The 16,010-nt window shown below is 41.3% G+C and overlaps 1 protein-coding gene across 1 annotated transcript; it reads right to left on the reverse strand.

Annotated features, from left to right (window-relative positions):
- Nucleotides 1–1,777: 1,777 nt before the first annotated feature.
- On the reverse strand, nt 1,778–13,861 carry LOC131577547 (glutathione S-transferase-like). The gene is made up of 7 exons (XM_058835514.1): nt 13,725–13,861; nt 12,527–12,640; nt 11,802–11,853; nt 4,465–4,597; nt 3,451–3,592; nt 2,681–2,812; nt 1,778–2,359 (listed from the first exon to the last, which is right to left on the reverse strand). The coding sequence occupies exons 2-7, from the start codon at nt 12,611–12,613 to the stop codon at nt 2,237–2,239; spliced, it is 669 nt and encodes a 222-aa protein (XP_058691497.1). The 5' UTR covers nt 12,614–12,640; nt 13,725–13,861; the 3' UTR covers nt 1,778–2,236.
- Nucleotides 13,862–16,010: the final 2,149 nt, after the last annotated feature.

Below are 16,010 nucleotides of genomic sequence, written 5' to 3' on the forward strand. Positions count from 1 at the left end.
AAACATTTGAATCGGGAGGCTGGAATCCTGCCATTGTTGGTTGTAGCCGCTTGTAGGGGTGCAAGACCTGCTAAAACCTGACTGAGTAGATGCAGCCTGCTTCTCTAACCCTTGCCCTAGTTCTTTAATTGCCTGGACTAACAGTGCTTGTGAGCCCACTGGTATATTATACATCCTCTCTAATGTCTCTTCAATAGTCCAGTTAGCATTTAGGGAATTTAAAACTGACCTGGTTGTTGGATTACAATTCTGTAATGCACATTGTTTTAATAATGCTCCCCTCATATATTCAGGAACACCTGCCCTCTCTATAGCTGTAGCTGCTTTATCAATAAATGCTCCAAATGGCTCATCTCGCCCCTGTTTAATACCCATTTAAGATGGAATACCTCCTGGCTCCTTAATCCGATCAAATGCAGCTCGCACTAACCGCATTCCTTCTCTCAACTTACCTGGTCCCAAAATAGCTTGTGCTTCCACTTGACTATATGCTCCTAATCCCATAAATTCTTCCAAGGTTAGCCCATGCAGTGGATCACCTGCCTGTCTTCGCACATTTACACTTTCTTGACAATAAGCTTGCCAGTGTGCATTAAACAATAACTGCTGATGCTGACTAAGAATCAATTTCATAATACTCCTACAATCTGTAGGCAACAAAATCTGTGTACCCCACAAATAATCAATCATCTGTCTAACCGGTTCACTGGTCACTCCAAACTGACTGACTGTAGATCGCAACTGTGATAACCATTTCCAATCTAAAGCTGTAATTTGAGCTTGTATTCCTCCCCCTTGCACTGGTGCAAAGGTTACGGGACATGCTACTTCCAATACAGCGTCTGCTATTTCCTGATATCCTTCTTGCAAAATATTCCGTGCCAATGTAGCCCATGTCTCCCTTCTTTCCCGTGCTATAGTCTCACCTAACTCACGCCCTTCCCCAGGGACAGATTTATTTCCCATAGGGAAGGATGGTAACGGTGCCGAAGGCTCAGTTCCAGAATCAAGGTTAGTAGGTGAAGAAATTTGAGATGGCACAAAAGGATTAGCAGCTGCAGCAGGGGTCAGTGACTGCGTAGGGGGGGTCAAAATTACTGTATTCGTGGCGGGTGGCAATGGACAGTCATTAATTCCCTCTAATAATCTATTTTTTGACATAGCTGCAGATGCCTATGTAGCAGCTGCCTGTTCAGCCTGATACTGCAAAAGAACATTATGAACTGTCCGCCACAGTTTTCCCAATTTTTTAGCAGTTTTATCATCATCTAAAGTAGCTTCCCACAATTTATCTCCAAATTTTCGCCACTCACTTAATTCATGGACTGTATGGGGATTCTGAAAACACCCCTGAGCATACCCATAAGCAAGAATCAAAATCTTTAACCTATTGCTTTTCTAAAAAGCAGGTAAATAAATCATATGTTGCTTGCCTTTCCATCTTACCGTCAGCGCTGTTGCAGCCCCTACAAGGTTTCAGCAGCACGTTACGGCAGGACTCTCCTATAAGGTCGCCGGGGCACAGCAACGTTGCTTTTGATCAGGACTCTCTTGTGAGGTCACCTGGAACGCAGCACAGCTGTTGCTTTTTGCCGTCCTTGCTGCAGGGGACCCATCCCCTGACACCAACTCCCTTGGCCGACTCCTTTTTAAGGTCCCAAAGGTTCCAAAGGTCCCAAAGGTCTCTCTAGGGTCCCAAAGGCCCCAAGGGTTCCAAGGGTCCCTGTTGTTCGGGCGCCATTTGATGAGTTCGGTGGGAGAAATGCAGCACTCAATATGAATGATCAGCAAGTCTCATTTATTGGTAACTCTAAAATCACTTATATAGCATCAATAATTAGGCTCATACATAGTGCAAAAGCAAGCTCATTATTGGATATTTCATTTAAGGTCAACTCCACCTAGTTCCACATTCCTGCGATCACTCATCTATGCTGAATTCACATTCTTCTGATCACAGCTTCCTGTTCTCAGTTAACAGTTATCATCACTAAGGTCTTCCTGACTTTGCAACATCTCACACCAACTCTACTCCATTGTCTAATTCTTTCCCAGCTAACTGCTGCATGGGAACGTGACCTTTGCTATCTAGCCATTCCTCTATAGCTAAGGAAAGAGAGATCAGGAACCATTTCTTCACTCTTTATTGATTTGACATTTCCAATCTCTTAATTAATTTCACTTTGCTACAATCTACAAATACAATGAAAAAGTTTCTGCGGCTTTAGGGTGCTGTTCAGGAGAAGAAAATTTTGATCACTTTGTCCACATCATCCTCATCTGATGGTGGTTTCCTTCGGCTGCCAGGCTGCAGGAATTTCTTTATTGTGGGGATATTGCTTATTCTTGCTTTGAAGCTCTACAAAACAAAACCAAAAAAGCACAGTGCTTGAGAATCATTGCAGCTGGCAGACATTTCCATCTTATCCATGCTCTGAAAGTTACATTAAGGCTTGATGCTGCAGAAGAAACTCTGTGCCTCCCCCTCTCATGCTTTTGGAGTGGTAGTGACAGAACATGGCATAAAAAAAAAGGGGAGCTGAGGCCAGCTAAAAGTTTTTAGGGTATCTGATTATTTTGCACGTCACTTCTCACCCTCCCGCTCTCCCACATTTCTCAGCCAGTTTAAATCAGTGGTCATTCCCAATTCATTATCCACTCAAACTGCCCATTCATTTACCTGCAAGAGAGGAAATCTGGCAAGTATACCAGCTTTGAACTCCTCTGCCATTAAAAGGATTTCCAGTAATTGCACATCTGCCCTGCTCAGCTGGTTGCCGACCAGGAAGTCTTTTCCATGGTCTTTCAAAACCTAAAAACACAGAAGCAGAAGGAAATGATGTCTTTTCTCTGTGTTCCTTAATATGAAATCTTCAAAGCAGGGTCATCCATGGCATGGAGCTGTCTGTGAAAGAAGGAGATGCAGTTCAAACATCTATAGGACAAATACTGATCTGATGGCACTGCCATCCTAGGCATAATCTAGCAGCTCTTTCTCTTCTGCACTTCTGTCTGGAAGCTCAGTTGTGCTCATCTTGCCTTGGCTGCTGTAGCTGCACTGAAGGCTAAGCTCTATGAGATACAGAAGGAACTGTCACACTGCTACATAGCATGTATGGTAGAGGGCCATCTGCAGCTCAGGAGGAATCTTGATGTCAAAGCTGATGCTGTAGTGTCTTCTGTCTGAAACAACACACAGATACAAACATGGACATTTGGGAACTCAGTGTGTGCTGCATTTTCGCAGCTTTACATCTCTCCCAGACTGGAAGGGCCTTCTGTCCCCTCCGTAGTGTCCTGTCTCCACCTTACTCCCAGCACCACCAAAACCAGAGCATTTATATGCCAGTGGTAGTTTTTCTGCTGTTTTCTTCCATAAAACTCTTGTGGATCCATGATGGCTGTTCAAGATAAGAGTATCAATTGAGCTACAAACTCTTTGCCACATACCTTCTCAAAGACTGGGAAGTATCTATTTGTTGCTTTGTCCATCATATTAGCAAAATACTGCTCTTTTTTGTCTGCTGGTTGGATTTCATACATGATGAGTAACTCATTCAGATCAAACATTCCTTCCACGTACATATCGATTCTGAAAGGAATAGATTCACTTGGTCAGGTCAAACACAAGTAGATATGAACAGCACAACTACTGTACATCGAGATGCTGGGAAATCCCAGCCTCTTCTTTCCCACACACACAAACCCTGGCAAAGTTCCCTCAGGAATGCCGTTGCACTGAGGGCAGGCATGAGGGAGCTTGGGTGAAAGACAAATGCAAAATTCCAAGGCAAAACGTAAGGACTGTACCACTCCCAATTCTCACTAGGACTGATACCTCTCTTGACTATGGGTCTTTAAACCCAAATCTGACAAAACCAAATTTGACAAAATTGTCATATATGTTATCCAAAGTTCTTTTAAAAATCCAATCAGACAGGACAACTTTAACAACAGGTCCATATGATTTCTAGCAAATATCTTGACATGTGTTTACCAGGGCTTACTAATTTGAAGCACTCAAATACACCTCAGGTCAACACATGTGCCCTAGGAGTCCTGTCCTTTCATTACCTGTAATTAATTCTAATTCTATTCTAATTCCTGGTTATTAGAGAGAGGAGTGATTTTGTTTCCTTCAAAGACACTGCCCTGAATGTGATGAGGAGAAAATGACGCTGCTGACAGCTGCAGGAGAAAATGAAAAGCAGCATCAGTAAGACAATCTGCCCCCCTGAGTGCTTTCTTCTGATGACTGCATTGATCTCTGATTGATGATTTATGGGCTCACACGCCCTAGCTAATCGAGCCTGGCTATCACTGCTGTAGACATCACCTGCAGTCAGAGCCATCTCATGCTGCACAAAACACTGCTCTGCCCCCTGAACCTCGCTGTGAACTGGGTTGCACTGAGCTACAGTGTGAGCTGGGCTCTAACAAGCAAAGGTGGTACTGTCACAGTACAGGGCTCTCTCCTTCAGGTCCTTCCCATAGAGGTTGTACTTCGTTGCTATGTAGTTGGCAATGGCTCTGGTCTGCACCAGCTTCATCCCGTCCATCTCTACCATTGGCACTTGCTGAAAGAGCAGGAATCCATCTGGGGGAAAGGGAATAACACAAGGAGACGTTAAGTCCCTGAATGACAACCACGAGTGTGTGTTAGGCAAAGGAACCACATGGATTACTTTTTAGTTAGAATCTGAATCATTTAGGTTGGATAAAAAATATTTAGACCAACAGTGGAACATTTGAGATTTGAGGAAACAGCCAAATGCAGAACTTTTAGCTGTCATATACTGAAAAATACGTGCACTGCTTGTCCCTAGCTCAGGTGATTTTCATGGAGGTTAATACAGATGGGAAGGCCTGAAGGATCTGACCCAGACACTTTCTCTCATGCTTTGCAAAATATATTTGGACTTTCTAAGCACTGGCTAACACACAAGGGGGTGAATAATGAAAATAAATAAGAGTAAACATAAATGCTTGAACTGCCTTCGTGACTTCTTTATTACCTTTACAAATGGCATCTCATCAATACAGGCATGAAATCAGAACAATGAGCGAGTTCCATGAGATTACTGCAAGACCCAAACATCAACTAGTGTGAGGATGGAGCTTTGCAACTCTTTTTCAAGCTTACAGAATCCTTGTCCTAGCATGAAAGTAGTGAAAATACCTTCAGAAATTGAGGTATCTCTGTTTAAATCAGAGATACGTCAGGGAAGTGAGTGAGAGTTATTGCTTTTTCCAAAAACTGATCAGCTATGTCCCTCTGTGTAAAGGTGCATTTACCTTTATGCTTGTGTCCCAAAATATTTTTTGAAAGGCAGCCTGTAGCAGGGATATCACGTCAATATTCCTAAAGGACAGCAGGACTGCAAATGCTACCCCTAGCTCAGATTTCTTTTGACAGGCCAGGTGAAGAGCACAGACATGCAATTTGGATTGGAGGAAACATGATTATCATGTTCAGGAAGATGGAAGCTGAAGCTAGCACAGTGGGGAGTTGCCTTGGGAGGCAGGAATGCAGCTGAGGTACAGGCAAACTCAGAAATCTGGAACTCTCTTTTCATAAGAATTATAAAACAACAGCTATGTAGGCAACCTAAAATGCTAATGAATTTCAAGAGGATCTGATGACAAAAGCCTCTGTTGCCATCGAATGGAGGACAACGGACACAAGCCGAAGCAAAGGAGAGTCAACCAGCTGAACTTACAGAAAGGCTCTTTGACTCTCTGGGTTGTGTTGCTATATTTTATATATTAATAAAGGCCTGTATGCACAAACCAGCCTTTGAAATAAGTCGTGATATTAAGGGCTAAAGTCCTTGAAACCTTCATGCTGAAGAGAGAGTAAAGCAAAACAATATCCCTGTGTGTAAGAGAAAAAATGTAAACTGTGTGTGTTAGCCAATAGTAGTTTGCTCTGCCTGCAGACCCTGTAGAACCCTATAAAAGTGTGCTAAAGATAGAAATAAATTGGCATTCACAATTACTTCTGTGAAGACTGGTGAACAGCTCGGGGGTCTTTCAATATTTGGCGCTCCAACCAGAGACACCCCTGCGGGCAGAGGGGCTTTGGAGTCAGCGGAGTGGATCTGGGCATTAATCGTCGAGGGCTTGGATCGGCACCAGATAGGCAGCCTGAGCGCGGTGAGACGCGGTGCGGTTAGACGTGGAAGTAGGGCTGCTGGGGGGGGCCCAGGCAGGCAAGGGCGTGGTAGAAGGGTCGCAACCTTCCCTCTTGCGGGTTGCCGTCAGCATGGATGTGGAATTTGCGGCGGCAGATAAACTGCTTCTCTGCATCCTCGTTAAACAAGGCGAAGCAGCACAGGAAAAGGACCTGGATATGCTCATTATATGGGCTAATTGTCTTGGGCATTTGCAGTGCTCACTGCTTTTTGCGGTGCAAGAACGGACTGATATATCGGCTCTGATATGGGAAACGGCAATTACGGAAAAGAGCAAGGACACTGTGTTTCTCGGTCGAACTTGGCAGATTGTAATTAATACCTTAAAAAACAGAAAAATGAGATATGCTGAAGCTGTGAGCCCGTAATTCTACCTGCGTCACAGCGGCAGATGCCTTTACCTCCCACTGCTGGGAAAGTACTCCTATCATGCTGCCCTTGGAGAGAGGGAGGGAGAGTTAGGGAGAAGAAAATAATGAGAAAAAAAGTTCCACAGCGAACGCTGAAACAACGAACAGAATCTGTTCAGTTATGGCAGGATGTGATACATCCAGAACTATTTGCTTCATTTTTGGAGTCACTTTTAGCACTACAACCTTATTTAAGTTCCATCTTTACCACCCTGGAAGAAAAGAAGCCGGATTTGGACTGGTTTCCACCCGAGCCAGGGGGACATGAGGGAGCACTGAGGTGGGTGCAGAGAACAAAGGCACCCTGGGGGTAGAAGCAGCGCAAGAAAAGTTCCAAGGCCACTCTGAACAATTACAGAAACAACTGAGCAGAAACAGGTGGCTCAGACAGCTTCAAAGACAGACAAACTAGTCAAAAAATCTCAAACTATATGGTATCTAGTTCAAAATTCATCCTTGTAATTAGAAGCTGATAAACCGCAATGATCGCCGTTGTTAGTACCTGGCCGTGAGAGACTTTTCGTGTAAAATCGCCTGCTTTTGCAAAATCATGTCCTTTCTTCCTCTATCGGCGAACAAGAGAGATTGAGAGAAAAAACTGCATTTGTTAAAGTTAACTTTGTGAGGCTTTTTTTTTCTTTCTCTCCGTTTTTCCTCGCTGCGAGAGTATGTAGAGAATGTGAAGAAAGATAAGAGCAGAGCTGCAGCAGCAGCAGAGTGGGCAGCTCACCCCCCCCGCTCCCTCTCTCGGGGGGGGCACTGGGATGGTGCCTGGTTTGTTGCAGGGTCATGATTTACTGGGTTTTCAAAATGTTTTTATATACCATTGTAGAGTTAATTTTGTGTTTTAAGTAATTATGAGTTTATGCAATTGCAGTTTTTAGAGTTTTACTAGAGAAATTATTGTGGTTCTTTGAAGGTTTGGAAAAAAGAAAAAAAAGAAAAAAAAAAAAAAAAAAAGGGAAAAAAGTGATTAACAGAAGTTACCTTGCAATAATTTGTTTTAGAACCCAAGGTTAAAATATGGTGTGGTTTACAACTTCTAGGAAAACCTTCTTCCAATTAATGTTATCTACAGAAGAGATTTGTGGTTTAAAAAATAATGAGTTAAGAGAACTTTACTGTACAAGACAAAGCTAAGTTAAAGTATATATTATCCATTTGCTTGTTTTTTCCACAATTTTAATAAGGTAATTTCAATGTGAGTCCTTTTGTTATATAAAACACATATAACTGCATATATACCAATTTGGATTTTAGATTTTAGATTAAGAATTGGACTTAATGTTTTTGAAAAGTGCTACAAAAGCTGGATGGCAACTTGCCAAATCCTGTGTTGTTGTGGTGGTTTTTCTCTAGAAAAACTGCACTTTAACATCCTAACCAATTTAAGCATATACTAGGCAAATTTCTATTACGAATAAGTATTTTTAGTAACATTTGCAGTTATTGTGAGTTATTCTCAAAGCTAGATGACATAGAATTGTGATGTATTTGTTACATTTTTATAATCTCTATAGTGAATCCATGTTATTGTTATATTGTGTTTAAAAGGTATATATTAAACTTTTAGTTGCTTTTTTGTAGTAACAGAATAAGATTAAGTTAAGTTTTCATTTAATATAGATTAAGTGTTAATAGAATTAAGGATAGTCAAGTTTTATAATGTTTAGGCTTGAATGCTTTTAAGTTAAGTTTTCTAACTTAGATATTCTTTTAAGGTTAAGTTTGTTATTTCCTTTTGTCATATATAATTATTGTTGAGTTTAGATATTGTTTGATTGAAATTGTTTTGTGTTTTCTTGGAGACACTTGTTTAAACTGCAAAGTATAGTTGTTTTCCTAGAGAGAGGAGGATGGCCACAGCTGAGACAGCTGTGATGGAACACTGGTGAACACCTGCTTGTGGATAGAAGTGAATGCAGTCTGTGACACCCTTGACTTTATCGGGAGTTCTACTGGTTGTTGCAATCTCTGCAGTTTTTGTTTGTCATAGCTTTCTTATTTTTTAGTGTTTCCAGAATTTTAAGAAGATGTACCATTGCTGAGGATCAGCTGCCATAGGAGAGGCTTCAGATTAAACCAACTGCTGCATGGTTTAATTGGTCTGGTACCTGAGGCTTCTGATCATTTGCTTTGTACAAATGCATTTTAACAGTTTGCTATGCTGTAAGCATCTCATAGCCGCTACTATTGAGAACCTTGTTTTAGAAATGAGTTAAGAGGCATCTTTCCAGTTTAAAGCCAGGCCCTGGCCAAGCCTTGACTTTACGTGGACAGAATGTTTGCTAACAGATCCAGATATTTTCTGTACCAAAAGAATATTTGAGTCACTTTTTGACTCAGCAATTTGACCCTATTAATATGACAGCTGGATCAATTTTGAAGTGGGCTTGGAGAATCATTTCCGGAGGTGATGATCCAATCCTTCACTGATTTTTTGTTTCTGTTTGTTTGCTAACTATGGGATGCTGGTGCAGTGTTTTAGTAATTAATAGTAGTTTTATATTATATACCCTATTAATAATGTTTAAGATTTAATTGATTTTTAACTAGTATAAGTTCTTATTAATTGTGTATATGGTTTTGTGTTGATGTTGTTGCTTATAACAGAAGTACATCTCATTTTTATTTTTTTTTTAAGAAAAACGGGGGAAATGGATGCCCCACAAGCATTTAATTAGTGTAATTCATTAACTTCAAGGAGAGAAGTGTCTGTGTTTTGTTGGCAGGTTCAAAAAGGTCACCTGTCCATCTGACCAGACTGTGTGCCTCTGAACACACGAGATCCAGTGAACAGAGAAGTCATCACACAGCCTTGGTACTTCAGACAGGGATCAGAAGTGGACCTGTCAGGACACAGTTGTGTCTGAACACTATATAGACAGTTGCCAACAGAGATTTTATGTTGTTATTATGATGTTGTGTCTCTACCAATTTTCAGGTATCCTTTGTTTTAAGATTTAGAAGGATTTGAAGAACAACTTGAACATCAAAGCCCTCAGTCACCGATCAGCTGCCAGCTGACATCATGGGAGCAGTGAACATTCCAGGACTGAATCGTGCTGGAGAAATTCTGTAGAAGACCTAAGAAAAGTGTAGAGACTCTATCTAATTGTATATAAAGCAAAGTGTAGTTGTGTGTTTACCCTTTCAGCAAATTGCTTTCACGCTTAGACTACATATATACCAGAGCACCTGTGTTAAAAGTAGTTAGATAATAGTTTAAGTGTTTAGCTTGTGTAGTAATTGTTATGTTAGTATAAAGTATAAGTATTCCCTCTTCAAGAGGTAATGTAAGCATCTTTGAAAGTTCATTTAATGATTGAAGTCCTAGCTGTGAGTTTGCAAATATGGTGTCATTTACATGGTAAAATGCTTATGGTAATTGTGTTGTGTATAGTCATGACCAACTGTCTGCTAACTAACATCCAAAAGTGACAGAACATATGGGTCACTCTGGCACATTGAACTGGCCAAAGGTCAATGTGTTTGAGCCTAGCCACCCCTGGAGATCCTTTCGCACCTGTCTCGTAGGAGTCCCTGAATGGGATCCTCCAGCATTTAAAGGTTTAATTAGTAATGAGACTCGATTGAATCAATTGGCAATGTTGCAAGAGTGTAGTCGCACTGCTGGCTTCACATTAAGACAACTTGAAGCCTGTTGGCAAGCAAAAATTACCAAAGTTCTTAATGTTACAACCCTCAGAAGAATTAGATTTGTTAAGTTCCACCAATACCTCAGGTGGATGGATAATGTTTGAACCCCCGACAAAAAGTCATTCTAACAAAGTAATGCAGCACTGGGCTGCAGTCAGCCCTATAGCTGATCTCGTTACTACCACTGTAAGTAAAGTCTTTATTCGTGGTGCAATCTCACAGGACAATTACCAAAGCGATCACCTAGTTCCATATTCCTAATCTGTGGAGATAGAGCATGGAATTAGATTCCTGCTAATCCACATAGAAGACCCTGTTATCTTGGGAAACTCACTTTGTTCCACCCAAGCTTACAACAATTCTTGAATGTAGCTAGCAAAGTGAAGAACATCAAACAGTCAAAGCGAAGCCTGAATGAATTAAGGCCTAGCAACTCTAAAAAGGCTCGCTTGCTGGACTAGGAAAGAATTAAACCTAACATCCACAATGTTAAGTGAGCTTTCAGCCGATGTGAGTAGTGTATATCATGCAGTACTATGAAATCAAGTTGCAATTGACCTTTTGCTCTTAGCACAAGGACATGGTTGTGGGGAGTTTGAAGGCATGTGCTGCTTGGATCTTACTGATCCAAGCTTCCATCCATGAGCAACTACAACAGCTACAGGATGGGTTGCATGCCCTGAAGGAAGATAGTGATCCCATCGGAAGTTGGTTCGCCAGCTGGGGCATCACTAGATGGTTGAGGTCTTTTGTGCTAGAAGGGGGACGGACTTTACTTATAATGTTAATTGAGATGACAGTCTAAGTTGTATGTTATCTTATCCAAAGCCTGGTTTGTGCAAAAAGAGAAAGGGGGAATTGTTGCTATATTTTATATATTAGTAAAGGCCTGTATGCACAAACCAGCCTTTGAAATAAGTCGTGATATTAAGGGCTAAAGTCCTTGAAACCTTCATGCTGAAGAGAGAGTAAAGCAAAACAATATCCCTGTGTGTAAGAGAAAAAATGTAAACTGTGTGTGTTAGCCAATAGTAGTTTGCTCTGCCTGCAGACCCTGTAGAACCCTATAAAAGTGTGCTAAAGATAGAAATAAATTGGCATTCACAATTACTTCTGTGAAGACTGGTGAACAGCTCGGGGGTCTTTCAACAGGGTTGTCCAGAGAAGCTGTACATTCTCCAGCCTTGGAGATACTCCAAACCCAGCTGGACATGGTCCTGGGTAACTGGCTGGAGGTGGCCTTGCTTGAAGAGGGCATGTGGAGTAGACAGTCATGAGAAGTCCCTTCTGACCTCAGCCCTTCTGTGATTCAGTGAAGACTGAAGCAACCGGGTGGGGGATACCAAGTAAGACACTGCAGTGTGCACCTCCGAGACCTTGTGTACAATCCAGTGAAGAGATCTTCTTTTCAAGACACTAAGACTTAAGAATTCTTAGGTGTTCTCACACAAGTAATTATTATTATTATTATTATCATTATTATCATTATTATTACTACTCTTGCTTCTGTTACTATTTAAAAGTGAAGGAAACTTACCCTTCTGTAACTTTGTTAGATCCTCCTTTGTTTCTATGAATGATTCTTCAAACTGCAGGAAATAGAGGAGAAATTTACTGCATTCCATGTTTTGGCTTCTTCTTCATTTAGGTAAAGAAGACTTAAAGAGATGTGTTTTGGGAAATTTTATTTGTTAGAAACATATGCCATATTTGAAAGCTGTCAGGCCCACTGGCCATCACTGTGACAGAAACCCATGGATCTTGAAACACAAATTCCCCACACCCATTGTGAAACACTCCATCTCTGCTTTAGTATCAGAATCTGCCAAAGGTAAAACAAAAATTACTCTGTGGTTTACAATATACGGTACCTTCAAGGGTAAACTACAGTTTTGTAGTAGCAATAATAATCTCTTGCTATTTTGCAAGTTGGAATTTAACTGAAGGTACTCAGAATTGCAGGTGCTTGACCTCTGGATCAGACGATAAGAAGCCAGGATCTGCTCCTGGGGTTTTAAATTTCTTCTTTCTCTAGCTACAGGGGAGAAGCTTTTGTGGTGCTACCAACAGGCTTTGCACATGATGTGTGGAAGTGAGACAGGAACTTGCCCCCTGCTTAGGGCAAGCTCGTGGTCACTGTTGGCTTGCTCAGCAATGCACTACATACAGAGTTTGAAACTGCTGCTCAATCACACTCCTCATACAAAAGAGTAAAAACACACATTGGTCACAGGATCTCAGTATAAAAGACCAGAGGCAAACCTCAACCCCAGCTGTTGCCAGTAGCCACCGAATTGGTTCCATCCGGCCTCGTCCATTGACGTAGTACAGCTTGGGTTTTCCAGACATGTTTTCTTGTGCTGGATTTCCTAGTATCTGCAATGAAGAAATAACTTTTGCAGTTTTGAATCTGCAACTGGCTCTTGAAATTGACTTGTTTGAAACCAATGATTTATTGTCCAAGATTTTAATCAATTAACAGAGGAGGTAAAAGACTATATTGAGAGAATGCCTTGAATCATTCTGCCTAAAAAATGCTTCTTACACATGCAGAATAGTTAAGTAAAACTCTGGCTGTACTTTGAGCAATTGGCCCAGTCAGAAAGCAAGTGAATCAAAATTGTTTGCGTCCAAAGTGTTCTGTTCTGACTAAAAAGCAGAGGGTGCTCTCTGTGTATTTTGGCATGATTTCAAATTACAGTTTACTTTTTAATCAGATACATTTGTTACTAGTTTAAAACCACGACACTCAGCAATTTCTGTGCTTTCTCCAGCAGCCATTATGTTCAATTAAAACCAGCCAGGATGGAATTCTTTCACGCTGGCAACTTCTTTTACAGCACTTCCTGCTTCTGTAATTTCTTTAGAGAAGCCTTCAAAGACATGAATTAATTTTGTCACAGCAACATCAGATTTGCCTTTACCACAGGCATAACCACAGCGCAATGCTTGCCTGGTCCAGTTCCAACTCTGCTGGAATTCAAGCAACAGCAGTTCCTAGGAAGCAACTTAAAGCAGCCACAGTTTCTCGGCAAGCTGTCAGACACTCCACTCAGACCCACACGTGCACATCAGCAACAAGCACACACAAACAGTGCCCAGCCTATGCCAGCCTCACAGCATTGACGCACTGTCAGCAACAAAGCTGAAGCATTAACAGCAGCAAAGGGAAAATGCCCAAACCCCCACCATTCTCCCCTTGCAAAGAACATGCCAGCTTCTTGATGGTACGAAGAAGGAGGTGAGAGGAGCCACTCCCCAGTAGTGATCTACATTTCATTTTCTTACCTCTGTACACCTCGAAAGCAGCTGATTAAGAATTCAATATTTGGTACACACAACCATATTAGTAAAGAAAGTACGTACACATATTTAATCTATAAAACCCATTCACTTACTGAGTTTCATGTACCACAATTCCTGGCATTTTTAGTGAAAATTAAAGAAAAAACATACTCACATGGTGCACAGTGTAACTCACTCTAAACTCTCAGCACTTCTGCCTTGAGATTATATAACCCTGTAGCCCCTCCTGCACTGAGCATTCCAGACACGTCTCTGCAAAGAGGAAACTTCTCTCTCTTAAAGAAACAAAACCAAAAAAACCAAAAAAAACAAAAAAACAGAAGTAAGCTCTGTTTAGTTACTTCTCACCTACAGAAAATAAATCCCTGACTAATGCTGACTACGTACAAATGTAGGATAGAGGAGAGGTCATGACGATTGGGAGCATCTGTCCCTGCACAAAATGGTAATATGCCTCTTTTTTTCATTGCTTGGTACCATACTAGTTAAAAAAATTGTGATAGCTGAGAAGCTCACTCAGTTTAAAAGAACGCTGCTATGCCAATCCCACTTTTATTCTAATATTTTCTGGTTTTCTACTTTTAAGACCTTACCACTTTATGTAAGTCACATCAGCTAATTTGAATCTGTTACAAGCTTCTGTGCCTTGCTTAGTGTATATTCCTTCAAGGCAGTTCTGCTGAATTATCTCTGGACATCTGGATTGGTTTTGTTGGGTTTTTTTTTTTCTGTCAAAAATGTTTCCCTGAACTTGAGAAATACACACCCAAGACAGCTGTAACAGACAGTGAATGAAGTGTGGCACCAGAAGGCAAACTGCCCTCTGCACTCCTGACTGCTTTCTTTGGACAACTGAATGGATTTCAAAACGTCAATACAGCATACATTCCCATGCACCTTCCTGCCTATTTAATCTACATGGTTAATATAGTTGTAGCTATCACCTGCAGTTACAGTACAGCAGGCTGTCTCCTTAATGTCCTTCCTGTATGCATACTTCATTGCTTGGTAGCTGAAAATGATCCTCATCCTATCATTCCTCACTGTTGTTACCTGTTATGTCGATGTGTTCCACGCTTGACAACAAAATAAGCTTAATAATTTATTTACAGCTAGAAGCACAGAAGGACAGGGCATCAGAAGAGTTACCACTGCAATGTATTGTCTTTTAGGAGGTGCCTAGTCCTCAGGTGGAACATATCCCATGGGAACTGTATTCCATATGGCACATAAGGAGAGCCAGGCTTCACACAAGGGGACTCCTGACTGAGAGCACCTCTTGTAGCTCCCCTTAGGGGAGCTACAAGGGGTGCTCTGTGTCCCTCTGCCTCCTCCTTACATTTTGGGAAGGTCTTCTGTCCAGCCTCTGACACTGCTGGAAACTGTTTCCCACATTTTTGGATACACATGACTTATGACACAGAATCTAGGAAAATGTAGGAGACTGAAACTCGCCATGCAGCAACATGTGCACCAAGGTGCATCTGGTAGTTTCACAGACCCAAACTTTCTCTTACGTAGCTTTTCTAGATTTACCATTCATAGGCCTGCACCTGACAAGCTCTAGGAGACATCTTGGGTTTAGTGACGACCTGGTAGGAAAACATGAGTTCAAGCCTGAAAGTTAATGATCGTGTAGACAACTTGGGAAAACTCATCTTACCTAACTTTGTAGACACCAACATCTGGTCTAGCTGTCTAGTCTCCTTCCAATAGATCCAAATTCAGAAGGAATCCCTCAGCATATGGTCTTCAGTTACAGCTGAACTACTCAAAATGATTCTGTCTCAACTGAGGTAGTTAAAAGTTTAGATGAAGCCAATCCCTTCAGCTTTCCCTTAAGAGGTAGGGGAGAAGAGCACAACTCTACAGAGAGTGATTTATCCCAACACTGACATTTCTTGTCCTGTCACAGGTATCCATTTAGATTTCAGGCAACTAAGTCAAATGCAGCCTGTCTCCTAACTTGACTTTCGGAAATGTCACTTCACTGAGCTGTTTTGGGAAATGGTATTCTTCTGTTTTCTCCCTCACATACATTTTCCCATGCTTTTTCTAATTTCTTTTTTTTTCTTCACTCATGCCATAGACTATTAAGCATCAGATCTGGTTACTGACAGTTGTTGGAACACAGTTTCCTTCTAAGCAGCTGCTTCTCTGTTGCATCAGGCCACTTCTCAAGGCTGTTATTGTCTGCTGTAAATGTTTTTATTTGAAATTCAATGGAACCTGAGTATCTGTTGCTCTGCGTTTTGTCCTAAATATGTAGAAATAAACCCCCTCTGCCTTACCAGAGTCTGCAAAACAGACTGCACCTTTCTTTCACAACACCTTGCTCTCAAGAGGTGACATATTCGTAACCAGCTTGTGAATAGCTGGTATGATCATACACGAGATTTGAAATACCTGATTTATAGAGCAAAATAATCAGTCTTGCAAA

This window comes from Poecile atricapillus, chromosome 3, assembly GCF_030490865.1.
Source record: "Poecile atricapillus isolate bPoeAtr1 chromosome 3, bPoeAtr1.hap1, whole genome shotgun sequence".
In the NCBI taxonomy this organism is placed as follows: Eukaryota; Metazoa; Chordata; class Aves; order Passeriformes; family Paridae; genus Poecile; species Poecile atricapillus.